The sequence below is a fragment of the Miniopterus schreibersii genome (assembly GCF_964146895.1).
Source record: "Miniopterus schreibersii genome assembly, chromosome: 2".
Classification (NCBI taxonomy): Eukaryota; Metazoa; Chordata; class Mammalia; order Chiroptera; family Miniopteridae; genus Miniopterus; species Miniopterus schreibersii.
In genome coordinates, this window is record NC_138102.1 from 116,469,182 (window position 1) to 116,496,609 (window position 27,428).

At 32.6% G+C, this 27,428-nt stretch overlaps 1 protein-coding gene across 1 annotated transcript in view; it reads right to left on the reverse strand.

The window, feature by feature from the left end:
• Nucleotides 1-785: 785 nt before the first annotated feature.
• Nucleotides 786-27,428, reverse strand: part of LRRIQ1 (leucine rich repeats and IQ motif containing 1) — a 200,340-nt gene continuing 173,697 nt past the window's right edge. The window contains exons 25-26 of the mRNA XM_081131043.1: nucleotides 21,090-21,210; nucleotides 786-1,818 (exon numbers count right to left, since the gene is read on the reverse strand). Coding sequence (XP_080987169.1) covers nucleotides 1,676-1,818; nucleotides 21,090-21,210 — 264 coding nt within the window. The 3' untranslated portion in view covers nucleotides 786-1,675. The remainder of the gene's footprint in view (nucleotides 1,819-21,089; nucleotides 21,211-27,428) is intronic.

Sequence of the window (27,428 nt, forward strand, 5' to 3'; positions counted from 1 at the left end):
ATCTCACTAGTCATACTAGCCTTTTCACTTAATTGATTTCGGTATACAAACCATAAAACCCGATCGATATCAGCTTTAATGTGGCTTTCTCCTGCACGGTTCACAATAAACTGAGATAAAATATTTTCTGTCATCACTTTATGTTGGTTTGTGGATACTATTAGTAAAAGGATGGCATAACAGCATTCTCATAAAGCAGCTACACATGAAGCTTATGTTCCAAAACTCCATTTCTAGGCCACAACATCTGAATCTAAGTTTTCTACATTGATTAACAACTCAATGCTCATTAAAATTTCTATCTCAATCAAGTTAAAAGAAATATACAGGTTTAGCCCGGCCGGGCGTGGCTCAGCGGTTGAGCGTCGACCTAGGATCCAGGCGATCAGGGTTCGATTCCCAGTCAGGGCACATGCCCGGGTTGCGGGCTAGCTGATCAACGACTCTCTCATCATTGATGTTTCTCTCCCTCTCCTCTCCTCTCTCTGAAATCAATAAAGATATATTAAAAAAAAAAAAAGAAAGAAATGTACAGGTTTGAAATACAATAGAGTTCCAAGAGTAGATGGGGGGGGCAAGAACTAAATAAATGCATCTCTAAATCTGCTTAGTCATTTTTAGTTGAAACATTTCATTAAAAAGCAGTTAAAATAAAGGGGGAAAACTAAAGTTCATTGGAACCTATTACACAGCAACACACTGGAAAGTCACTGGAGAACTTAGCTTTGTGAAAAAAACTTCAGACTCAGGAGAGTAAAAGATCCTAAGGAGCACTGAATGTAAATGAAGCATTTTGCATATTGTATTTACTATAATATCACAGAATATTAATCACACAGTAGTAAGAATTTCATAAAACTGGTCTGTCATTTTAGACAATATATTAATATTACAAAATTATAATGTTGAGCTCTGAAAATATTTTTTAAACAATAATTTAAGGCACCTTAACAAAAATTAAAATGATAAAGTACTTTTGAGTCAGTAGAACAATGTTAACGAACCAGAATTAGTACCTTACCTTTTATAAATGATAAGAGCAACATACATCTGAATAAAAAATTGCACACAAAATATCCAATTTGTTAAATTGATACATACTAAAATTTATATTTCATTTTAATTTAGACGGAAAGTTTATTTTCTTAACATAACTCTAGTCTATTTAAGATGACACAGTAAAACAAAAAATAAGGGCCATTTTTATTGCTACTATGAATTACTTTATATGTCAATTTATCTTTGAAATAGCTAATTATAATAATCTGGTAAAATAAAATTTGTTAACATTAATTATTTAGTAATTCTATAAAGTGCCAATAAAACAGAGTTTTATTCTCTTATGTGTATGGTATTACAATTTAGTATTCGTAACAAAACCATCTTTAATACATGAATCAAAAATTTTTAAACAAAAGAAGTTGAATGTGTGAATTCCATTGCGACAGTTCGAGAATTAATTTCTAGAGGCCATTCTACGTGAACATAGGAACAACAGTGCAACTGTATCTTACAAATATTAGATAACTGCACCATAAAACACAAAATTATGAAATATGGGTAACAATGCAAGTGAAATACAGTTCTCTAAAACCTTCTGTGCAATTGGGAGCGTGACCAGGCAGCCACAGAACTCTTGAGAAGGAAAGAGTAGCACATGCCGAGGCCTGAGGAATTAGTTGGACGTTTTCGCCTTCTTTTTGCCACTGCCCCATCCACCACTGAGTTGGACAGGATTGTCACGGAACGATATACGTTCTTTCTTAGAAGGTCCTGAATTCGTTATCGTTGGTGCAAGTATTCCTTTAATTGAAAAACCTAGACAGTGATAGTAAATGTATACTTTCATTTAACTTGATCCAAATAACTTATTTTAAGCAAGCAATAAATTTGTCAACAACATGCATTGTAGAAGTATGTGATCTTTGAGTTTAAAAAATGTATATTGTTTCCATTTTTGTTTGCAAAATAATATAATCAAAGTTTTGTATAAATTATACGTAGGTTAAATGAAAGGAACTGACTACAGAAGTTAACTAGCTAGAACAGTTTCCCTGTATCTACAATTCAAATATCCTGGGTATTTCAAGACTATGAGATAATATATCTTCTTAGTATTTAGATACTTGAATTTGTTTATATTTTCATAGCTTAAATTTTTATAATTGCTTGTATTTTCATAAATAATGACTGTTAAAATTCGTTTTAGAACTAGTCCAATTGAATTAAAAACTTCAGGAAAAATAATTCTTGGTGAAATGGAAAGCATATTAAATCTAGAATCTAAAAATATCCTAGTCTGGCTGCAAATGACACAGCTTTGTAATTCTGGATAGGTCATAGCCTTTCTGAGCCTTTGTTTTATAAATGAGGGGAGAAACCTGTGCATTAGAGGGTGGATGTGAGAAGTCTCTTTCTGATTGTATTGCAATGGAGGTAAGACCTGTCACAGTAGTTTTTAAACAGGTGCTATAAAATGGAAGAAATTATTATTTATATTCAACAAATCAGAATTTCCCCAGAGAAAAGTAACACAACTTGTTAGAGGTTCAAAACAAATAGTAGTTGAAATAATAGGATAGTTGATTAGAAATGCTTTACTCGGCAAGACTGCAAGACGCTGTATCAAGAATACTATTGAGGGACCGGGATCATCTGCTTTAAATCTCCTGAGGATGAAGCAAGCGCACAGGGCTGTGTCTGTGGGGAAAGGGTCTGAAAGCAGCAGCGTGGAGCATTCCACAGCTCCCCCAGGCTGGCTTCAGGCAAAGATTCAAACACCTGACACTGCATTGAGATGCTTTTGTGCTTTAAATAAATTTAGAGGAAAAACTGTCTAATTCTTTTTTTTCATTAATTCTTTTCTAACTAAAATTTTAAACATTTAAAATATATATATCCAACTAGATAGGTTAGACTGTTTGTGAAAATTGGTCTGTAATTTCAAGTTTGATGCAACATGATGTTAAATATTAATTTTAAAAGTCAATTTTATACTTAGAAGCTCTTCAAAAATAGAGTATTGCTTTTTGGTTTTTAATCTTAAAACTGATTAGGAAAACAAATACAAAGAAGTTAATGAGCCTCTATAAAGAGAATATTTTACTGTTAGTCTACCAAGAGAACATTACTGAAAGGCAGGAAAAAAATTAAAAGGTATTGCTTTAGGAATGGGTGGGGTAGGCACAGAGTGGCCAGTGCCTATGGCTACAGGCACAAGTCCGCAAAGGAGTTAGAAAAAGCCCAGCTCAGGAGTTTGGAGGCCTTCACAGCGGGCACCCCTGAAGGCAGTCTCTGCAGAGAGGAACTAGGCGTGCCAGGAGGAGTTGGCTTTCACCGAGGGCCAGATTTAGCCTGCCTTAAGCTGCTCCCTGTAAGTCAGTCAGTAGTCCTTTGTAAAGCTGTCAGACTCTTTCAGGCAACAGAAATATTACTGGAGCATAAAAGCAAGAATTTCCTAATGATAAAATAGTAACCTAAAAAACATAAGAAAGCATGCTAAAAGCTTACCCACTTTCTGTTTACTAGTTATATATTGAAAATATATTCTTTGCAAATAACAGAATGAAATGTGCACTTTGGTCTTTTCTTAAAAAAACAAAACAAAACACAGTTACAGTAAACCCTCATCTTGCCCCAGCATTAAAAATTCTTTGAGAAATAAACTATATACTGGATATCAAGTACGTATTTACAAGAACACATTATTTAGGGAGAATGCTGGGGCTGGAAGGATGGGGCAGCAGGAAGACCTGAGAAATGAAGAGCTATTGAGACACATTTAGAATTCAGATGTATTTATTTAAGAAAAAATAGAGAATAAAAAAGAATAAGTGGATTTCCACAAGTGGCTAACACAAATGTTGTGTTCCAATAGAGAAAGCTAAATCAAGTTTCATGCAAGCATTATTCAAGGTAATACATAGAAATAAGTATGTATTTTAAAATATAATTAAGATAACTTATTATTTGTTAATATTTTTGATGAAATAACCTTAATAGTATAAAGATGTATTATTTAATGCCTTTATTCTTAATATACGCCTTTTATCAAAGATGGCAATAATATATAAGAAGAGTGGTACTTTTTGGACAAAGCATTGAAATATTTATAGATAACATCATATGCTTCTAAAATAATTATTTCAAAATGAGATAAACTGAATTACATTAAAGCAGCTTTTATTTTTAGAAGAAGTCCTAATTCTTAACAGTATTTCTGCATTCTAAAGGATTTTTTATTGACTACATATTTACAGTATGGTACAAGTTTTTACTCCTAATATTGTTCTATTGTCTTTATTGTCTTTATTTTGAAGCTGTTAATGAATCTTCAAGTCTTTTTGTACTTATCCACAATGTAACCCTATATTTAAAAGGTAGCTTGTGAGTTTTTCATTGTTTAGTGTAATTCCTTCAGCAATTTAACAGTCATATTGTTGATATTAGAAAATAGCTGTATAGAAATTTTGAAGGATATTTTTAGTGGAATGAAGAAAACTAGTGTCTAAAATCACATAAACACTTATGTGAATATGTTGTGTGTGTTTTAAAAACAATATTTTAAATGTGTTAAAGGCTTTTATTTTATTGTTTGGTTATATGTAAATAAACTATTTGAGCGGCGATCAACATAGGTTATTCTCTGATTGCATTTAGTGAAATCCTTTTTTGTTAACATATAACTTCTTGAACCACCAGCTATATAGAAAATAAATTGAAGAGTAAAACAACACATCTATAAAGAAACCACATATTGGCATTCATTGCAAAGCTATTAATTCATCCTATAATTACTCTAGAAATGAAAAAAGCAATTTAATACAATCAATGTATAATCATTCTAAAATTACTTTTCCACATGAAAATACAATAGTGAGAGAATCTTGCCTCAAAAAATTGGTATTAGAGCTAGACCTATTGATGTGTTCCTGGAATAAAAAAAATATATGGCTAAAGGAACTGTGGCAGTTTTTTCTCTTTCCTGCAACATTATTGCGATAGATTTTACGTTTTTTAAATAACAGTCTGCTGTATATTTGTAGGTGATCTTGAAAATCAACCAATTGTCTCTTACATATATGCTGAAAGTACGTCTTGATAAGTACGCTTTATCTTCCTATAAGTCACTTCTTTGCCACATAATCTGTGTTCTGCTAAAGATTTGTTCTGGTCCTTTAAATTTTTTTCTGTTGTTAAGTCCTTGGTTCTTTAACAAATGTCAAGGTCTATATATGCTGTGTTTTGATAAGTAATTTAATATGTAAAATGCTTTGAATGACTCTCCTGGTATGTATAAAAAAACCTGGTTAAGCAGGTCAAAATAGAAATTTTATGATGTATAGTAATACGTCATTGGGTTTTCATTGATACACTCAACACTATGTGTCTGGATATAGAAATCATTTCAAAGTCCTTCCCATATTGTATTGCTTAACAGCAGATACAGCATAAGTAAAGCATGGAGGAAAAAAAATCAACAATTTAATGAAAGTGACCAGAACAAATTTTTAGCAGCAAAGCGTTTACATCAATTTAAGTGCTATAATTGAGTTACACTTGGCCAGTTTGAGGTTGAGGTAGGTATTGTGTTCAAATAACGGTTGTTTTTTAAGGCTATTGCTTTGTCCAACCTTGAATAATAATGATAATTTACAGTGAACTTCAGGTAGATAAAGTCTAACACTGAGGATGAAAACAGAACAGAGCAAATAACAAACAGTTTGTTTATATTATATTCAGATATCCTCAACGTAACATGGTGATTTTGCTTGTTTTAAAATTTTTTCTCAAGCTTTTTCAGTGGATAAGTTTTTTTATATAACTTATAAAAAGATTAATAAAATGTGTTTCTCAAAATCCCAATTGGACAATGACATTTACAGTTATTTTTCTTACCCAATATTTAAGAGACATATAAATAAGAAAAGTTAGGTTTGATACACTTGATAGTTAGAAAAATATCTGCAGTATTCATTGTTGCTAAAGATCACAATGCCTATTATTTCTTTTTATTTTTTATTTTATTATTTTTTAAATATATCTTTATTGATTTCAGAGAGAGGAAAGGAGAGGGAGAGAGAGAGATAGAAACATCAATGATGAGAGAGTCATTGATCGAGCCCACAACCCGGGCATGTGCCCTGACCGGGAATCGAACCCTGATCGCCTGGATCCCAGGTCGACGCTCAACCGCTGAGCCACGCCCGGCCGGGCCTATTATTTCTTTTTAAATCAACATGTGTGGCATATTAATTTGCTTTATCTAGGTGCATTTATCTTGAAAAATAATCCCTAATGATAAAAGCTAATACATATTATATATGTGGGAAATCTTATTTTGGTAGATATTATATAGATTTTTACTTTTGTATTTTACCTATTTTGTGATATTTTATAATAGCTATAATTCATCTTTGATCTACAGTCTTTGAGGCCTCCTTATAATATGCACTGTTTTACCAGGTTTTATCACTTTTAACATACTACTATGTTTATTTCTTCTTAAAGATGCCTTGTGGCTGTGTACACACAGACAAGGATGACTAGAATGTGGTGCTAAAAATACTGTCTTGTTTCTATAGATTCTGTGGTTCTTCCACTAATATGATTCAACACTGTTTTTTTCTAAGAAAAGTTTTTTTATTGATTGAGTTTCAGTTGTAAAATCTACATAGGCTCTGTGATTTTTTTTTTTTTTTTTTCAGAACTAGATTTGCCATCTGTCACATGTTACTAAAATGACCTAAAACTCTTTTCATTGGTAACTATTCAGTAAAACTCAGGTTAAGAGTTCTTTGGTTTCTCACCAAACTGGCAGATAGAGCACAGTGAGTACAGTGGCTCCTCCTTACCCAAAGGATTGCCTGAAACCAAGGACAGTGTTTAATCCTATATATACGATGTTTTTCCCGTACATCCAGGCCTTTTGACTGAAAGGAAGCACTTCATGGCTTCCCTCTGGCGTATGTGAATAGCCAGCGTCACTGCTGCTGCGCACCAGGGTCATTATTAAGTCAACTAAAGATTCCTTGAACACAAGCCCTGCGCTAACTGCAAAGGCCGAGCTGCTAACCCAGATGGCAACTAAGTTACTAAGGGGCAGGCAATATATACAACATGGATAAGCTAGAAAGAGAAGAGACAGAGTGAGATTTCATTACCACTGCTCAGAATGTGTGCAATTTAAAACTTAGGAATTGTTTATTTCTGAAATTTTCCATTTAATATTTTTGGACTGTGGTTGACCACAGTAACTGAAACCATGGAACGTGAAACCACAAATAATGGGAAACTACTGTATTTAAACTTGATTAGGGAATAAAAAGTGTAACTCAGTGAGAAGTTAGAATGAAATTTAACAATCTATAAGCTACCTAGGTATCCATTTTCTACTGAACATAGTTGGTCCTAAAAACCAGGTCCTATGTCCCTTTCCTCTTGTCAACTCAGGGAAGATCTGTTCCCAAATTCTCCAGGCATTTTTCTTAAAGTTCTCTTTTCAGTTTCATTACATTTACAAGTAAGTGTCTATAAGTATTTGTAGCTAAAGAATAATGGCATAAATGATGCTAATAATTACCTTTCATATGCATAGTTCTTTGAAACAGCCCAGTTCTTCTATAACACTATATTTTAATTGCTAATAATCTTCTTACCCCATTTTTCCCATGTTAATTTTGCCAGAGTAAAAAATGTCTAGCAAAAGCTTGTATTCTAAGTAAATCACAAAATGTTTATCACTGAGAAGTTATCTTTTGGAATTTAAACATTTAAAACCAAAATTAGATTTTCAAGATCACCTGGGGTCTCTGAAAGCCTTAATTAAAAATCTTCCTTTTATTTACACATTCATTCAACATGTATTAATTTAGTGCCTATTATATAGCAGGCACTGTTCTATTCTGCCTTTCAATAGAGCTTTCCTGTCAATTCTCTTCCATGTGCCAAAGAATAGTAGTAACTATCAGGTTGTAGTTCCTTTCCATTTGATGCTATTCTCATAATTCCATTTTTACAGCCCTCATATGGAACTTGTATAAAAAATTACTTATTTTCACATTCCCAGATAGTGAAGACTTGTGGATAGGTTTCCAAAACACTTTTCATGGAAACTTTCATTACCCCTTTTCATGCTTATTAGTTCTTAGCAGGGAGACATTTGGCAACAATAAACATGACTCGCCTGAGGAGTTATTATATTATTGCACTTCAGTTTCATTCATTTCACAAATGCATTTCACATTTGACCATACCCGTTTATTTTCACACCATGTTAGCTAGTATAAGAAATTGGTTTGAAAGCAACAATAATAACAAAAAAAGTCAGAGTAATTTATATAGAAAAGAAAATGATCATGAAGCAAGGCATAAGAACTAAAATATTACACTTAGAAACATGATGCTTTAATCTATTATCAATAGAGCATACATGGATTCTGTCCTCAAAAATGTTAAAATGTGATTTTAAAATAATAAATGTAGCTGACATATGTACAACTAGTTCTGTCACACAAATACAGTTGAAATTTGTTTTTCTCTGGATAAGGTCAAGTGCTGGTGAAACAAATTACTGTTTCAGATCCATAATATTATTCTGTGGTTACTAATAACTATTATATTTAACTGTCTGGGATTATTGTTGACTGTTTCATTAAACTGTCTCAGATTTTGGAAATAGGCAGAATCAGTCTGTTATAGGACATCAATCAACAGCTTGTGCCTACTCTGTAGTAGACTCTTAATATTTATCTATTAGATGATTCCACCATCCATGTAAATATGCTTTTGGTATAACAGCAATTAATTTTAACTAACCAGTTCTGGTTACAGGAATAATTTGAGGGCTGAAGTGTTAATGTTAATGTATTTGTTTAATTGTCAAACTTCGGAGACGAAATATCCAGACCTAACAAGCCTGTGTTTTTAAAGCGCCTGCCAAAGCACTGGAGACAAGAAAAATTGATATTATTAGAGACCAACTCTTGCTGAATTAAAATTAAAAAATAAATTCTATGTTCTTTTTTGACAGGCTACTAAACTCGACTACATCAAACAAAAAAGTTTTTGCACAGCAAGGGAAATCATCAAGAAAATGATAAGACAACCCATTATATAGGAAAACATATTTGCCAATGATATTTCTGATAATTAATATCTGAAATTTATAAAGAACTTATACAAGTCAACAACAAAAAACAAATAATCTAATTTAAAAATGGGCAAAGAACCTGAATACAGTACACACTTCTCCGAAAAAGACATACAGATAGCCAACAGACATAAAACAATGCTCAATGTCATTAATCATTCTTGAGATGCAAATTAATACCACAATGAGATATCACCTCACACCTGTCAGAATGGCTCCATCAATAAAATAAGTGGTGCTGAGGGTGTGGAAGAAAGGGAACCTTCATGCACTGTTGGTGGGAATGCAGACTGGGGCAGCCACTATGAAAAACAGTATGGAGTTTACTCAAACAATTTAAAATGGAGCTGCCTTATGACCCAGTAATTCAACTTCTGGGAATATATTGAAAAAAACCTAAAACAATGATTAGAAAGAATATATGTACCCTTATGTTCAATACAGTGTTATTTACAGTAGCCAAGATTTGGAAACAGCCCAAGTGCCCATCAGTAGATAAGTGGATATAGAAGCTGTGGCACATTTGCACCATGGAATACTCCTCGGCCACAAAAAAGAAGGAAATCTTATGCTTTGTGACAACATGGATGGACTTGGAGAACATTATGCTCAGTGAAATAAGCCAGTCAGAGAAAGACAAATACTATATGGTTTCACTTATATATGGAATCTAATGAACAAAATAAACAAACAAAATAGAAACAGACTCATAGATACAGAGAACAGCCTGACAGCTGACACAGGGGACGGGAGTTGGGGGGCGGGGTGAAGAAGGTAAAGAAATTAAGAAAAAAAACCCCAAAATTCATGGACACAGACAACATTATGGTGATTACCAGAGAGAAAGGGGGTTGGGGGGAGGTAGAAGAGGGTAAAGGGGGAATAAATAGTGATGGAAGGAGACCTGACTTGGGGTGGTGAACACACAATACAATATACAGATGATGTACCAAAGAATTGTACACCTGAAGCCTATATAAGTTTATTAACCAATATCACCCTGATAAATTCAATAAAATAAAATAATATATATAATGTAAAAAAATCAATAAAGAATAAAAGGAAAAAGAGGATAATCAAAGCCAGATTTCATTCTATATCAAGCAAAAATGTTTAACTTGGCTACAATTATTTGCAAAATCTTATCCTTACCTTATTTTAATCTGGGGAAAATCTTTAACGTCTAGAGCGAGATTGAAATTTGAATATTTTAAATGGGAAATCTGATAGTCAGTTTTTACTTCTTCTACCAGGAAATTTTGCAACAATTGGCATAGATAGTAGTATCACAGAATTATTTTCTTAGAAGATTCTGTAGGCAAAACACTTTCACTTTTAAGTATGCCAGTTAATCAAAGTATGCCAGTTTAACATCAATAAAAGTTTTCTTAAATATAATTATATTATTTTTTTTACTCTGGAATATATTAAAAGAGTATTATGTTCTATTGCCAATATTTCCTCATCACCCATTGCTCTTCAATTCTTTGTTAATGTGAATTCACTCATAACTTTCCTGAAAATTCACACTGACGCAGCAGTAAGAATTTAGAGTCCACTATGGCCCACGCCCTACCTCGGCACTTCACATTCACCATTTCTTGTTATCCTCATTACAAGTCTGCAGAATACATATCACTTTCATTTTAAAAATGGGGAAACTGAGTAAGTGCAGCTAAATCATTTTCCCAAAGCTTAAGTCATAGTAATGAAGTTGATACTTAACATTACATGACTAAGGTTTACTGTAAAAAAGACAATATCTTGTTCATATTCAAAAATAAAACATATTTCTAATATAATATTACCATAAATAAAATCAATAGGTAGCAAATGTGAGATGCATATTTCTTTGCATGTCTTGGCATGGAAAGAACTGTTCATTACCTGGAGGGAAATAAGGTCTATAAAACTAAAAATGAATAAAATGTATCATACTAGCCTCAATTCCTGCAGGGGAGGAAGCACAATGGAAAGGCATTTCTATGCCTGTATTCATTTCTATATCTACTTATATCTATGATATAGGTTGTGATTTTATAACCCCTAACACAATTTTTTAAATTTAAGAATTATTTTATCAAAAGTTTTTTTCAGACTTTCTTACCCTTACTATGCCACTGTCCATTTACCCCTCAACATCTTTGTAAACTAGGTGTTAATAAGATTTCTCAAGCTACTTGAAGAATACTCCCATATTCAAGTGATTTTGGTTGTATTACATGAACACATACTTTAATAAAATAACATTAATGAGTAGACACAATGTCCTAGAGACTACATTTTTAAAGATGGTATATGATGAAAATATATCAGAAATATATAATTATCTAGATTTTCTAAAGGCCAGCTACAAGTAAAACCAATATGCTAATTAGTAGTGGACAGTTGAAACAAAACTCAGTTTATTATTTCTATACATAATTTCAATCTATATTGAAAAATATGCAAGTAGAAACCAGATTAAACATAACTCTTAATCACCTTTGATCACTCTGTGTGACAGAAAATTAAGTTAAATGTAAACTGTTTCTAATCATTCAGTGAGGAGATCGTTGATTTGTAAACTTAATTTATGGAACATAAAGGACCAATAGGAAGTAGCAGAGTTGCCATAATGGTCAAAATGCTAGATATCTTGGAGTCTTGAAAGAGGGAAATTTCAAAGGAAATGCAGGCTAGTGGTGAAGTGGCAGAGAGTTAGAGAGCAGCAAGATGACATAAATGCAGAGGTAAATCCACCAAGAAGCATTAGTGATTAGTATTATATTTATAAATTAAAATAAAACCATGTATAACTATATTTATAACTATTATGATGTTTTACAGCTTGAAAGTCGTGTTTGTAACAATGAAAATTGTGACTTGGCAAGAATTAGGAAGTGAAATTCTGTGTGTGTGTGTGTGTGTGTGTGTGTGTGTGTGTGCGCGTGCGTGCGTGTGTATGCACCTATCTTTTCTTGGCCTGGTATTTTATGGAAAATAGTAAATTTATAATTCAAGTGAGAAACGTGGTAGTATGAAAATGCCACATAATTATGGACAATATGCAATATTTTTCACCCAATCAAGTTTCCTAACTGTAGGAGTAGAAAGAGGACAGTTGGTGACCTCAGATGCAGGTCCTTCCATCTAAAAATGAACACTGCAATTTATTAACACATCTTTGAACTGAATGGAATTTATTATTAATACTTTCAGAGAGAGAAAAATCAAACTGTTTCCCATGAGATATTGCTTATATTTTTCAAATATATTTTTTAATATTTGTAAAGAAATTTAAGCTCTACTTTAAAAAATTGGAACATACTATTTTAGGTATAATTATAAGGTACAGAGGCTAACCTGTATTTTTAAAAGTTTAGAATTTTGATGTTTAACTGAATTTGAAGTTATTTCTGCAATATAGAATAATGCCAAATATATATTAAGTGCTTAATAAATGTTCATTGAATAAAATAGCCACAGGTAACTTTATTCAGGATGGATTTAAAGTATTATTAGTCTTAGCCTCAAAAAGAGAACCCCTCTGTTTCCTTCCAGTTTGAGCCCATAAGTATAGTAGAGTTCTTTTCAAAACATACATTGCTTCAGGAGAGACTGCAGGCCTCATTCTCTAATTAATATTCTGCACGAGAATAATCAGATATAAAAATAAGGCCATCTTTCACACTGTTCTACAAATTGAAAAACTGAAATTTCTCTTAAAGAGAATAGAGTTTAACATGTTATTCCTGTGCATTTCCCATAATAGCATTTTACATTTGTACAAAACTCTATAGACTTTACTAATTACTTTTAGAATAGCCTATTTATTAAATTGCCTTGTGCCTATAGGTTTATACCTAGTTCTCCTTTTAATGTCTTTAATTGTAAACTTACAAGCAACAGTTTCTTTCTGAAAAGTAAACATCTAGCTAAAGCAGCAATTTTCAACCTTTTTCATCTCATGGCACATAAGCTAACTATTAAAATTCTGCAGCATACCAAAAAATATATATTTTTCCATCTGACAAAGAATAGGTATAATTTTTATTTATTTACACAAAGAAATAGTAATTACCTACCCTTATTGCTCCAAAGTGATTTAAAAAAAATCAGGCACCCATATTTGTATATAAGGATTTCTGGTACCAAGAATTAACCAGTAAGGTGAAAACTTATTATGCAACATGACCAATAAGATACAACTCTATTGTATGACCTATATGCTTATGGTTCAAGACAGGGCATTCACACCAGATGGCTATTGTTGTGTTGGCTGTTGTCATTTTTTTTATTAAAAATCTAAGGGGAAAGAGGTCAGTGAGCCTGATTAACTAGTCAGATATTGCATGTTTTAAGAATTCTTGCGGCACATCAGTTGAAAATCTCTGAGCTAAAGTAAGCTAAAGGTAATTTCCAAATGCTACATTATGAAATGTTACTGGGTTCTCAATAGAAAATTTATATATATACATATATATATATATACACACATATACATATAAAGATATATATGTGGAGAGAAAGAGAGAGAGAGAGACTTTAAGATATCTACTATGTATTTATAGTAGATATTCTTAAGCCAAATTATTTCAGTAGGCATGTTGGTCTTCAGAATCACTTCTAGCTTTCTAAAATTCAACTTAATTCTTTGAAATAGCTCTTATTTCTCATAGATGGTGGAATTTTCTTTACTTGGAAAACATTTAAAGGAAATATCTTTTCCTCCCATCTCAGTTGAATGAGCTTAGCTAAAGTAATTAGAGACAATTTAAATAATGCATAAAATCAGGGTTATTTAGAAGTATTCTAGTATGGAGAAAATTTTCATTTGCAAACATGAGTTTTATACTATAACACATCAGAAATAATAGCTTCTGTTGCTTTTTAATTGGGAAATCGGAACATACAAAGTTTTATTGTTCTAGTTGCAGAATATGGATATTCAAAGCTATAAGAATTCTTGGACCACCTTCATTTTTCATATTTCCTCCATTTTTCATATAAACACAAAATATATATTTATATGTTTACCTAATTTCCACCATGATATTTTCTAAATGGACAAACCAAACCTAAAATATCCCACTCCAAGCCTACAGAAACGTGTGAGAAGTGGGGTTTAAATTTAAATCTGTCCCACTCCAAATTTCTTTCCACTTTGCCATGCTGCCTTTACCTATTAAATTTACCAAGGACTTGTAAGTGACTTCACCAAGATCACAGACAAGCTGGTGAGGAGCCAAGCCAGGACTAGAAATTGATTTCCCAACCTCTTAACATGATATTCTTATCAACACCACACTGTCTTTCAGTGTGTTTTAAAATGCAATTGGCATATTAATGGTCTCTTGCCTCTGAACTTCAAAATGCCAATTTATTGAGGGCTACACTATACTTTATAAGAGTTGTTTCCTAATTGATTGTTTCCCTAGTCAATAACATTGTTTTATAGGCTAGAAGTGGCCTATAAAACAGAAGAAAGAGAAAAAGAATGCTGGAACATTTTCTTAACAATTCGAGGTCTTATGCTTCAATTTTTCTCAATTGTGAATTTTTTTTTCACTTTTTTCTCACTCAAACACATCTTCTAGCTTAAGATGCCATTACAAAAATAATACTAGGCCTTAATTTGGTTGAAGCTGTGAATCTCTTCTAAAGACAATAATAGTGAGTCCCATTTACTGCTATAAACATGTTTTTAATACATATACCTATAGTTCATCTATAGGTATGTATATATGTATATTATGTTCAGAGAGTAGTCATTTAGTGCATACTTATGTCAGTTATCAATTTATCATTACATTTTTATAGTAAAATGATTATTTTAAGCATTTCTCCCTTAAAGTGAGAAAAATGTTAAGCTTTCTTAGTATAGGGTGCTGAAGGGCTGCTGCCAGAGAAAGCGGCTTTCAGTTTCTGGCTCAGGCCGGGGAGGGGTTGGCCTTGCGGGTGTGGGGACTCCCAGATGCAGGCCCAGAACATGATCCCTCGTGCAGCCTGGACCGCATGATAACCTGTGTGCCGTCCTCTCCACGAGGAAACCAAAGCCTGCCACACCTTCGGCCCTGTCAAGGTCCGCTCTTAGTGCATGAGCGTGCTCCTGACTGCTCATCACCTGCTCCCCCTGCTGCATTTCGGAGAGTTGCCTATTGTTTGCTCCTTAACTATAAACTAGCTTTGGTCTGGCCATACCAAGGAACCTCTCTACTGTCTGGTGGCTGAATCAGACCTTCTCCAATGATGTCTGAACCTCTTCCAAGTTTGTCCTTCCTTGGGTGTTCTTATTCAGCCCTAGTGTATTATGGAGAGTTTCATTATGCATTTAAACTGCTCCTTTAGTATAAATATTTAACCTTCCCTGTGTAACCAACCTACTGTATGACATTTATCTCCTGATTGGACCCAAACTGGCAGAGCATATATTTATGTAGATTATAAATTCTCTAAAGGCTGTGTTGCTCAGCACTCTCTCCCCTGTGTATGTACTGGGCCGTCAGGGAGCACTCCACAATTATTTTTGAATGAACAAATGACAGAATTGGCTTCTTATAGGCTGGATCCATGGGAACTTACATCTCATGACTAGGTTGTTTGAAAGACTCACCAGGAAGAAAACCCTTACCATTTAGGTAAATTGTACTCTTTAATAACAATACCAGCATTTTGGATGGCCAGGTGCTTTTAGAAGCTTTGGCAGACACTATTGAATGTCTACCAGCCAATCTTCTAACTCTCTTCATCTTCTACCCTACTATGGAGCTTGAAAATGTAAGATAGTCCTTTCCTAGCTCTTATTCAGCTAAAGGGTGGCCATATTCATTCATTCATTCATTCATCCATTTATTAATTCATCAAATATATATCAAAGGGCCTACTGTATGCAAATTAGCTTTTCTAGGTACCTAGGACCAAGACATTCAACTTCAATAGTACTATAAAGGGAAATTCAAATTAAACGAAGATACCACTACACACCTATTAAAATGACCAAAATCCAGAACACTGACAACACCAAATGCAAGGGTGACGAGCAATAAGAACTCTCATTTATTGCTAGTGGAAATGAAAAATGTTACAGCTACTTTGGAAGAGAGTTTGGTGGTTTCTTACAAAACTAAAATAAGAATAAACTTTAGCCTGGCCGGACGTGCCTTAGCGGTTGAGCATCAACCTAGGATCCAGGAGATTGCAGCTCAATTCCCGGTCAGGGCACATGCCCAGGTTACGGGCTTGACCCCCAGTTGGGGGCGTGCAGGAGGCAGCTGATCAATGACTGTCTCATCATGGATGTTTCTATCTCTCTCTCCCCCTCTCCCTTTCTCTCTCCAAAATCAATAAAGATATACATTTTTTTAAAAAAAGAGTAAACTTTAATGGTCATCTTTGGAATTTACTTTTGCTTTAGTTGCCATCGTTAGTTTCTAAATCTCCATGTATTATTTAGTATTGACATCTAGTAGACTATTTCATTTTTTACTTTTGATAATCTTTTCTGGTAAGAGCTATATATAAAGTTACTTTGTAGATATATTGGAGGAATTGCGTAATGTTAGGATTAAGCCAGAATACCTTTCTTTAACTGATCTTAAGCTTTCTAAAACACTAAGGAATTTTCAGAAATCTTTGTTAGTTATGCATTATCAGTAAGAAAGTCCAATTCCTCCAGCCCTTGCTGGGTGGTTCAGTTAGTTGTAGTTTCGTCCCGTACACCAAAAAGTTTTGGGTTCGATTCCTAGTCAAAGCATATATGGGAGGCAACCGATCAATGTTTCTCTCTCTCCTTTCCTCTCTCTTTAAAAAGCAATGAAAATGTATCCTTGGGAGAGGATTAAAAACAAAAAATCCAGTTCCTCCACTTTACTTTCAAATTTACCTAAAACTAGGCTTTGTTTTTAATCCAACCTTATTTGTATTACTTCAGTTTGTGGAACCTCTGGTTCATGCAGACTGACTCTTCAATGTTCCACAAATATATACAGGGTGGGCCAAAAGTAGGTTTACAGTTACTCATATGGAAAATAATACAATAAATAATAAATAATAATACAAGAATAAAGTGTGTTTCGTGTACTCACAGCTGTAAACCTAGTTTTGCCCCATCTTATATTCACATTTTACTCTTTTCCTTTGTTTAGATGGCTTTCTTCCACTTCTTTCCTTACTTAAGTCCCAAATGTCATTGTAGGTTACAAAAAAGCTCTTCACTCACTTCAATTACATTTGCGGGTTCACTTCTTTAAGGTATCTTATTCCATATCCAGAAAAATCAATACCATATTAAAATGGCTTACATTTCATGAGAATCTAGACATGCTCAAAGAAGAAGGTGACTTGGGGCTGATTCTGCACTATGACAGAGGGACTGCAGAGCCTCATTCCTGGCTAACTTTGAACATGGAATACATCCTGGAATGTGTGGAGGTGACTAGGAGGTGACTGGAAGCCTGAATTAGGGATATAGTGAGCGGTGGCTATTCAGTAAATGGCTCTTGGATGGATGGATGGATGGATGGATGGATGGATGGATGGATGGATGGATGGATGGATGAATAAGAACTACATTTAATTATGTTCTACTCTTACTAACTAAGCTATATAATTTAGTCCATAGAGGAACAGAGGCAGTGTAGCACTGGTTTTGGAATATGAAAAGATAGCTTCAAGTTGCTCCTTTACCTTGCTAAGCTTTTTGTGCCAAAAGCACATTAAATAAACACTCTGAGTCTTATTTATATTAGCTGTCAAAGAAAAATAATCATTATAAATAAGAAAGATAATCAAAAGAAACGTATAAAGTTATAAATTGCGATAGCAATAAAATTATTATTATAATGTATCATTTATTTTAAGCATTAAATGAGAAAATTAATTGAGAACACCAAAACCGTTTTAAGGAAATCAAATATTTTTTCTAAATATTGTCTAAATGAGGAAATCTCCTGGCATATTCATTTTATAAATGGCATTTTAAAAATAAGAATGAGACCTCTTTCATCTCTTTGTAAACCACAAGGTAGATTAGAAACCCAGGTTGCAGAAGACTGCCTTGGTTTCTTGTAGGAGAGCAGTGAGCCCTAAGGGGAAAGGACAGAAAACTTGGGAAATTCACAAAGAAAAGACAACATGTATTGCTTGAGATGCTGGTTCTGCTATTATGTGACGCATAAAAAAGGAAGACAATTTTGTCTTGGAGTTGTTAAAAATGAAGCAACAGCAACATAAAACACACAACAAGAACAAACAATATAAACAACACATACTATTCTTTAAGCCCTTACTATATGCTAGGCGATACATCACATGCTTCACATATATTTTCACTCATTTCTTCTTCACTGAAACTCTATGAGATAGACATTATTATTTCCATTTTTCATGCAATAAATTCATTTTTAGAGGTTAAATAATTTACTAAAGGTTACACAACTTATATGTGATGGTGGTATTGGGATTTTAAACCTGAGTTTATCTGATTTTAAAGAATACATGTTACAAATATTATAGCAACATTAAAAGAGAAATATCTAGAAAAGTTCAAAGGCTTAAAGAGTTTTATAGCTGCAGCCCATAAACTACTCACTATATTTGGCTTGAAAAGCTAAAGAAACACTTTAGCTTTAATAAGGTGACAAGTTTTTGATACAGAAACAGGGAAGGCCAGAGGAAAAAGAGCTGTCAAAATACCAAAGCTGTAAGTGGTTGGCCCAAGGCCATGGAGGCCTAGGACCCAAAGACTTTGAAGGTTAAAAGATTTCTATAAAAAATAGGCTATGCCAAGTTTTTAATCAAACAACTATTAAGAGTAGGTTTCTTATAAGCTGAGCCCATGTGCCTAGATTCTAGAAACTTCAATATCTTACCTCAATCAATTCTTCTTTTACAGCTATATGCAGGTGCAATTATAAAGAACATTTTTATTAAGCACTTATTATGTGCCAGGTATTGTTCTAAACGCTCTACATTTTATCTTGATGACAATTTTACAAGGTAGATACTTTACATTATCATTCCCATTTTAAGGATGAGAAGATTAAGTCATGATTCAAATCCAGGCAAACTGATGTCAGAGCCTACACTCTTTACCATTATATTGTGCTGATGTTGTAATAAACTAGTAACTACAATAATTAGGTAAGTAGTATTCTGTTATCTATTAAAAACCTTTTTTTTTTCCAAAGGGGTATGTTTAAAATGACACTGAGTAAGCAGATTTAGAGATCAATAGTGTTTGCAATAATTTTACATATTGACAACTAATTGGAACTACAGTGAGAATAGCCTTATTTCAGTTTTTTGTTTGTTTGTTTGTTTGTTTTTTAGAAAATGTGTTAAGAAATGAACTCTATATAATGATCTCATATATTCTACAATCTATGGTTCTATGTCAAATAAGTGAAAGATGAAGCATATATACTTAAGGATAGTTGCTGATTTATTGAGTTATTTATGCCTTAACATTTGGATATATATAATTAAGAAAAACACTGATATTCTGTAAAGACAAGGCTTTTTTTTGTTTTTATTTTATTTGGTTTGTTTCTTTTTACCTACACTGCTCCAAAGTGATATCATATGAGTTTGCAATATATGATGCCTAAAATGGATATATTATTATTCATTATTTTGTGTGGCACAGATTGATCCCTTCTGAAATGAAATATATATTTAAAAATTGATGTTATTAATACATTATGTTGATAATGTAAAAAATTTGTATTAGGTGAATAAACCTAAAATATTTCTTTCTTAACCATCTTGACTAGAGCAACTTTTAGTGTCCATATTCTCTACTCAGGTAAGGAAGTTCAAGCACTCTAAGAACTTTAAAGCCTGATAAATATTTTTAAATTAGACATATTAATATTATTTCAAAAGCAAATTAAAATTTGTCAAAAGGAATTTGCATGTGTCAATGAATTTAAATGACTGGGATCTAATTATCAAGTACCTGTATGAAAAGTGAGAGAGAGTCATTCTGAAGTTTCATTTGCCTGAAGAGTTCCATCTGGATCATTGAATTTTTCACATTCAATCAAATATTGACTTTATATGTACACAACCATAATATCAGTGAATAATAAACCTTTTTCAAGAATAATGACACTTATAATGAAGTGTAACTTGAAGTGTTGACTTCTGAGGTTCAGTATACTTTAGGGAAATTAACAAAATATAATATCAAATAAAACATATTTTATACTAATATACCATAATATTTTAAAAGACATTTCAAAATCCTTAGGGTTTACACCGTAAGTGAAGAGTTTGAAAAAATTAGGCTCTATTATCCCAAAATACCACAAGATATAAATTTTTTTTAAGTGTTTACATTTTTTTTCAGAATTAACCATGTGCAATTCTTATGGAAACCATGATAAAGGGAATAGATGTGTGTGACAGATGAATATATGTGTGTGACAGATTTACAGATGCAAAAAGCCATCATTAATAAGTATAAACTGTCATCTGTTTAATGGAAATAATTTTTTAAAGCATGGTTTTGACAGTATAGCATTATCTAAAATCTGATATATTTTAAAAAGTTTCCTTTAAAAATTAACTTTACCTACAACATCTACTAAATCAATGACAGAAGTCCAAAATACACTACTTTGATATATAAATCCAACTTTTTACAATTAGCCTAAAAAATTCTTTTAGAACTAAATGATCAAAGAATTCAACATGATACATCAGGGGGTGGGAGAGTAGATCATTGAGTCATAGAATATAATTAAAATAGCTGTGCTGTTAATTTTAGAAATAATTTAATTTTGTTTATATCAAAAGAAGACATTTAAGGAAAGAAAAAATTCAAATACACATTTTTGGGCAGTTCTGGTTGCTGGCATTCTACCCCCTATATGTAAAAGAATGCTTGTTGGCATTAGGTTCCATCAATTCATTTGTGATTTCTAAATTAATTCTGAAGGAAACCACAACTTACTTGAAGATCCCGCTGAGTGTCTGTGTGCCTGATTTTTTTTTTCTTTCTTCACAGACAAAGCACTTCCACTGGTCATGGAAAAAAGGTCTAAATCCGTGTCTTCTCTGCTTACAAGTCTTGCCTGGGAGCAATGGGAGAGAATGTATACAATCATGAAACAAAATATGGCATTTTCTGAATGCAGCTCACATTACCCCAAATAAACAAACAGGCTCTGTCAAACAACCTTCTTCAAAATGATACCACAATCCTTTATTGCTGCCCAGGCAGAACAAATGCACTATGTCAAAGCATTTTTTGCAAATAAGAGTCGATTTTAAAATTGAGGTTTGCTATTTGCGTCTGTACAACAAAAGAAAACATTTTAGTACAGTAATTTTGATGAAAATCAATCTTAAAGGCAACTGATAATACTTTACACAGTTTAACATCGCTTATTTACCAAGAATATTATTTAATTCTTACTTGAATATTAGAACTGTCAGGTTGGATTATGTTCTGCAATATTTATATTTAACACTTATAAGTATTAGTTTTCTCAATAGAATTCCCTGAAATGTCTTTCATCCCACATTTGTATACTATAAAGTCACAAAAGATCTCTACCTTCTCATTACAACAATTATTAATATAAAAATACTATACCTTAAGTCTAATTTGGGGTAATGGTAAATATATAGAAATTTCAAAATATATTAAGAACATAAGAATTAGGTAATTTATTTCATCTAAAATTACCATTTGGACTTTTATTACTATTTTGGACTGAACCTAAGAGTTGAAAGAATCGCTTTTTGCCTATAAAATATTGTTTTACGGAATGTCTAATATCATCAAGTAAAGATTTATCAGGATTCAGGCACGAAGTGGGGGAAAATGCAGTGATGGAAAGCAAAGCAGCTTTAAAGTAGCTGGGATTTAACCCAAACCACAGGATGTTTGAAATCCTGTGAGTAAGCACTGTCTTTAGTGTTTGAAGTGAGAAAAATTTAAATAAAGCAAAATAAAGCCATAAAAGTATCACTGTGGTTAAAAAGCTGTCCCTATACAATGAGCTAGAAAAACTCATGAAACCAGCATCCAAAGATAACTCTTTCAAATTCAGACATGTGCCTTCCTCCTTTACATCCCCTTTCCCACTTCCCAGCATTACAGGCATGAACTTCTCGATGCCAGTTTGCTATTGCAGAACTCAGAATAGAAACCATTCTAGAATGTCAGTCGCTTTTTTATGTACCTGGCTAAGGAATACAGTTGTGTTGTCAAAAAACCTCAGCACAAAACTGTTCAAAATGAAATAAGGAACAATCGGCTTCCAACATACACTTGTGATTAGTATGAAAGTGTTACAAATTATTTCTGAATTTTATTAAAATTAGTACATAAGAGTATGTGTCTAATGTTACCATTAGAATAGCTTCATCAATACTAAGACTTAAAAAACTAAAACCAGTTGAGAATGGCAGGGAAATACGAAAGCAATACCACAGTTTCCATGAGACCAGTTATAAAACAGGGAGAAAAAACAACAAAAATGTTAATCACATAGGGGACCTGCCTGCTGGCTAAGGAGGCTTTAACTATAAGTCTCAGGATTTTAAAATTAGGATTTATTTGCTTCAATTGGATGACATAAGTTCACTATGCCAAAATAGAAAGTAGAAATCCACCCCACCCCCCAAATAAGACAATATCTACATGTCAAGAAAATATTTGTGACTACACGCCTTCAAAAACCTACTTATCATATGAGACATTTACATCCAAAAGAGCACTTCTTCCGAGATAGAAAACAATGTCAGTCATTAACTAAGAACATTGAAACAGGGATTCCAATTTAGAAGTGAGATTTAACAGGAATACGTGATTTCACAATGGTGCCACCCAGCAGCCTAAATGCAAACTTAGAAATGCTATCAAGGGGGCATTAGTGCATCTGACACAGCCACACATGCATTAATGTTCAGATTCTATTTTTGAAAACTTTGGTTTTCAAACTGAACATCATACTTTCCATTGCTGTTAACAAATAAACAAACCATAAATCAAATACATCTTTTCTTCTACATCATGTAAAATGGACATACATAAAAACTGAATATGACTGATCATGCTTTTTAACACTTTTTCCATGAAAATGTATATTTAATTTTAAAACACTGTAATATTAAACATTTTGTATGGTTATAACACAGTTTTAAGTTAATGTCAGATAATTTTCCATGTGCAATTCAATAGATAATTTTAAAAAGTAATTTTACAAAATTGTTTTTCGTCTTTGTTTTCTGAATAAGTCACATTTGTATCCCCATCTATAAGGTTTGTCATACTTTTTCTCCATATTTTCACAATAAAATGAGGAGTGTGAATTTTAGAACATGACTTTTAAGAATCTGGATTCTGATTCATCTCTAACCCAGGCAACTTAATTAAAAGTAGATACTCTCACTTATAAAAAACAGGGCATTCCTTTTCAATTTTTTTTCATAAACAAGATTTTATTAAATACATGTACTTTTTAATGTTGTAGTTTTAGAATGTAAGACATATTAAACAGCCCACATAAAAATAAATACCTATTTACTTATTATCCAGATACTTTTAAAAAGAGAGATAAAATATTATAAAGTTCACTTATATCTGCCTTGTAGTATGTTTACATATAATTAGTCAAAAAATTTAAAGTATTACTAGATGTGCGAATGATTTAAAACCATTTTTATCTTGGGTTGCAGAAAGCTGAGTTGTGCATACCCCTCCATCCATCATTGCACAAACCCCTGTTCTTATATAATAAGGCAGAGGCCTTGTTATATAACTTTGAGGGCATGGAAGGAACTTTAAATGTTTACAGAGCTATAATTTACATGCAATGAAATGCACAAACCTTAGACATGAATTTCAATCATGTCGAAACATTTTATTTTGAAGTAAGTGAAAACTCCCAAAGAAGTTGCAAACATTGGTGCTGAGAATTCCATACATAATCTCCAGCCAGCTTGCCCCAAAGAAATATAACCCAAGTGTGATTATTAAAACCAAGAGATTGATATAAGTGCAATACCATTACTAAACCACACATCTTATTAAGACTTAAGCAATTTTCACATGTACAATTTTTTGGTTTGTTTATACTTCTATGACATTTTATTGCACACATTAATTTATAGAACTACCACTGCAATCAGGATATAGAACTGTTCTATCTTCTCAAAAAACCTCCCTTTGGAGTTATACCCTCTCCTCAACCTAACCAATGGCAACCACTAATATGTTCTCCACCACTATAATTATGTTTTTGAGAATGTTATTTGTGTAAATGAAATCATACAGTATGTAACCTCTTGAGATTTTTTTCTTTACTCAGAATAATGCTCTTGAGATACACCAATGTCTTTGTATGTATCAAGAGCTGTTCTTGTTTGTTGCTTTTTAATGTTTTTTATTGTATTTCCATTGTATGTATGTACCACCATTTGTTTATCCTTTCACTCACTGAATGAGATTTGACTTGTTTCCAAATATTGGCTATTGCAAATAAAACTACAGACATTTATGTATAGGCTTTTGATTAAACATAAGTTCATTTTTCCAGGAAAAATGCTCAGGAGCAGAATTATTGAGTCATATGTTAACTGTATATTTACCTTTATAAGAAATGGGCAAATTTTTCTGATTGTACCACTCTCAGTAGCAATGTATGAGAGATCTAAATCCACATACTCATCAGCACTTGGTATTGTCAGTGTTTTATTTTAACCAATATAACAGCTGTATTGTAGTATCATAGAGTGGCTTTCAGGCTTTCACAATTTCCATAGTGATTAATGATGTTTAAAATCTTTTCATGTGCTATTTTCATCCAAATATTCTCTTTGGTGAAGTAACTATTCAACCTTTTTGCTCATTTTTTAGTTACATTCTTCATTTCAATTATTTGTTACAGATAACTACTGTGACAATTTTATGTGATAGCTTGGCTGGGTCACGGAGCACTTAGATATATTTAGTTGAATATTATTTCTGGTTTTGTCTGTGAGGGTGTTTCTGGATTATATTAGCATATGAATCAGCAGACTAAGTACACTAGATTGCCTTCTCTAATGGGTGGCATCATCTAATCCATTGATGGACTGCATACAACAAAAAGGTAGTAAAAGGGAGAATTCATTCTCTCTGTTTGACCAGTGGACCTGGGACATAGACTGGAACTTACACCATTGGTTCTTTTGCTTCCTAGGCCTTCTGACTCAGATCAGAACTATATCAAGAGGCTCTCTTGGTTCTCTAGCTTGCAGAGAGCAGACCATGGGACTCAGCCTCCATAATCAAATGAGCCACTTCCTTATAATAAAAAATATATAATTCCTTATAATAAATAATATATCTATAAAATACCCCCTCTATATATATACACATAGATAGATAACAACTAGATAGATATTGAAAGATAAATAGATGGATGGATAGATATAGAGAGATGATAGATATAGATGATGATAGATAGATGATAGATAGATGATAGATAGATGATAGATAGATAGATGATGATAGATAGATAGATGATAGATAGATAGATAGATAGATAGATAGATAGATAGATAGATAGATAGATAGATGATAGATAGATAGATGATAGATAGATAGATAGATAGATAGATAGATAGATAGATAGATAGATAGATAGATAGATATAGATAGATAGATGATTCTCTAGTTAGATGGATGGATAGATAAAGGGCCAACGGTGTAAGTTCCATTCTGAATCTGAGAGTCTTGAAATCTGGTACTATAAATCTTATTGTTCTTTTTCAAGATTGCTTTGGCTATCCTAGATTATGCATGTATGTATGTATGTACATATATCTATCTATCATCTATCTATCATCTCTCTATCATCTATCATCTATCAATTGGTCATCATCTATCTATCATGTATTCTATTGGATCTGTTTCTCAGGTGAATCCTAACTAAGATAATTATCAAATAATTCCTTCGTGCCTTCCAGTAATTCATCCTCAGAAGCAATTACTGAACTACTGTTTTGATTTCTTTCACCATTGGACAGCTTAGTTTTCTCTGATCTTGAACTTAATACAAATACAATCATAAAGTATGTATTTTTGTGTATCTGCTTCTTTCATTATGTTGTTTTTTATATTCACTCATGTTGCTGTGTGTATAAGGAGTTCTTTTAATTTCTGAGTAGCTAAATTATTGCAAGAATATTCCACAGTTTATCCATTCTTCTGTTGATAAATACAGGATGTCTCAAAAAATGTATACACACTTTGAATAATTATTAATTCCAATGGGTTAAGTCTGGGGGGGAAAAATCAATTGAGCTATCAGCTCAAATATGTATATACATTTTTGGGGACACCCTGTAGTTAGGTTGTTTGCATTTTTTGGCCTTTCTCAGTAGAGCTGCTATGTAATTTTCATACAGGTTTTTATGTAGACATTTGCTTCATTTCCCTTGGGTAAACATCTAGAAGTAGAATTAGTGGCTCATAGGATGGAATCATGTACAATTTTATATGAAACTGCCTATTTTTCAAAATGGTTTTTATCTTATTTCACTATATTTGTAATGTATGAGAATTCTAGTTGTTCCATATCTTTACCCACATTTGTGTTTCCTGGCTTTAAAATTTTAACCATTCTAGTGTGGTATAGTATCTCATTGCTGTTTTCATTTAAATTAATGTGCTTATTAACCATTTAAATATCTTCCTTTGTGAAGTCTCAAATATTTTTCAATTTTTTAATACATTGGGATATTTGTCTTTATATTATTGATTTTAAAAGTTTTAAAAAATATATTATGGATACAAGTCTTTTGTCAGATGTGCATATGTGGGGGAGGGATTCTTTGTACATAAAGGATTGGGGGAGAGAGGGAGAAGAAGAGGGAGAGAAATAAAGAAAAGAGGGAGAGAGAGTATATAAATTTTTCTTCCAGGATGCAGTTTGACTTTTTATTTCTTTTCATTTTCTGACTGCGTCTATCTAAATGCAAATACTTTTAAATTTGATGAAGTACAATTTTTATTTTTACTTTTTGACTTATGATTTTTATGCTCTATCTAAGAGATCTTTGTTAAACCCAGGTTTGTGAAAATATCTTACTGTTTTTTCAGAAAAGTTTGAGAATTTTAGGTTTTACATGTGGGCCCATAATTCATCTTGAATTCATTTTTAAGAATACTTTTTTCCTTTATTGATTTCAGAGAGAGGAAAGGAGAGGAAGAGATAGATAGAAACATCAATGATGATTGATGGGGATTGAGCCTGCAACCTGGGCATGTGTCCTGACTGGAAATCAAACCACGATT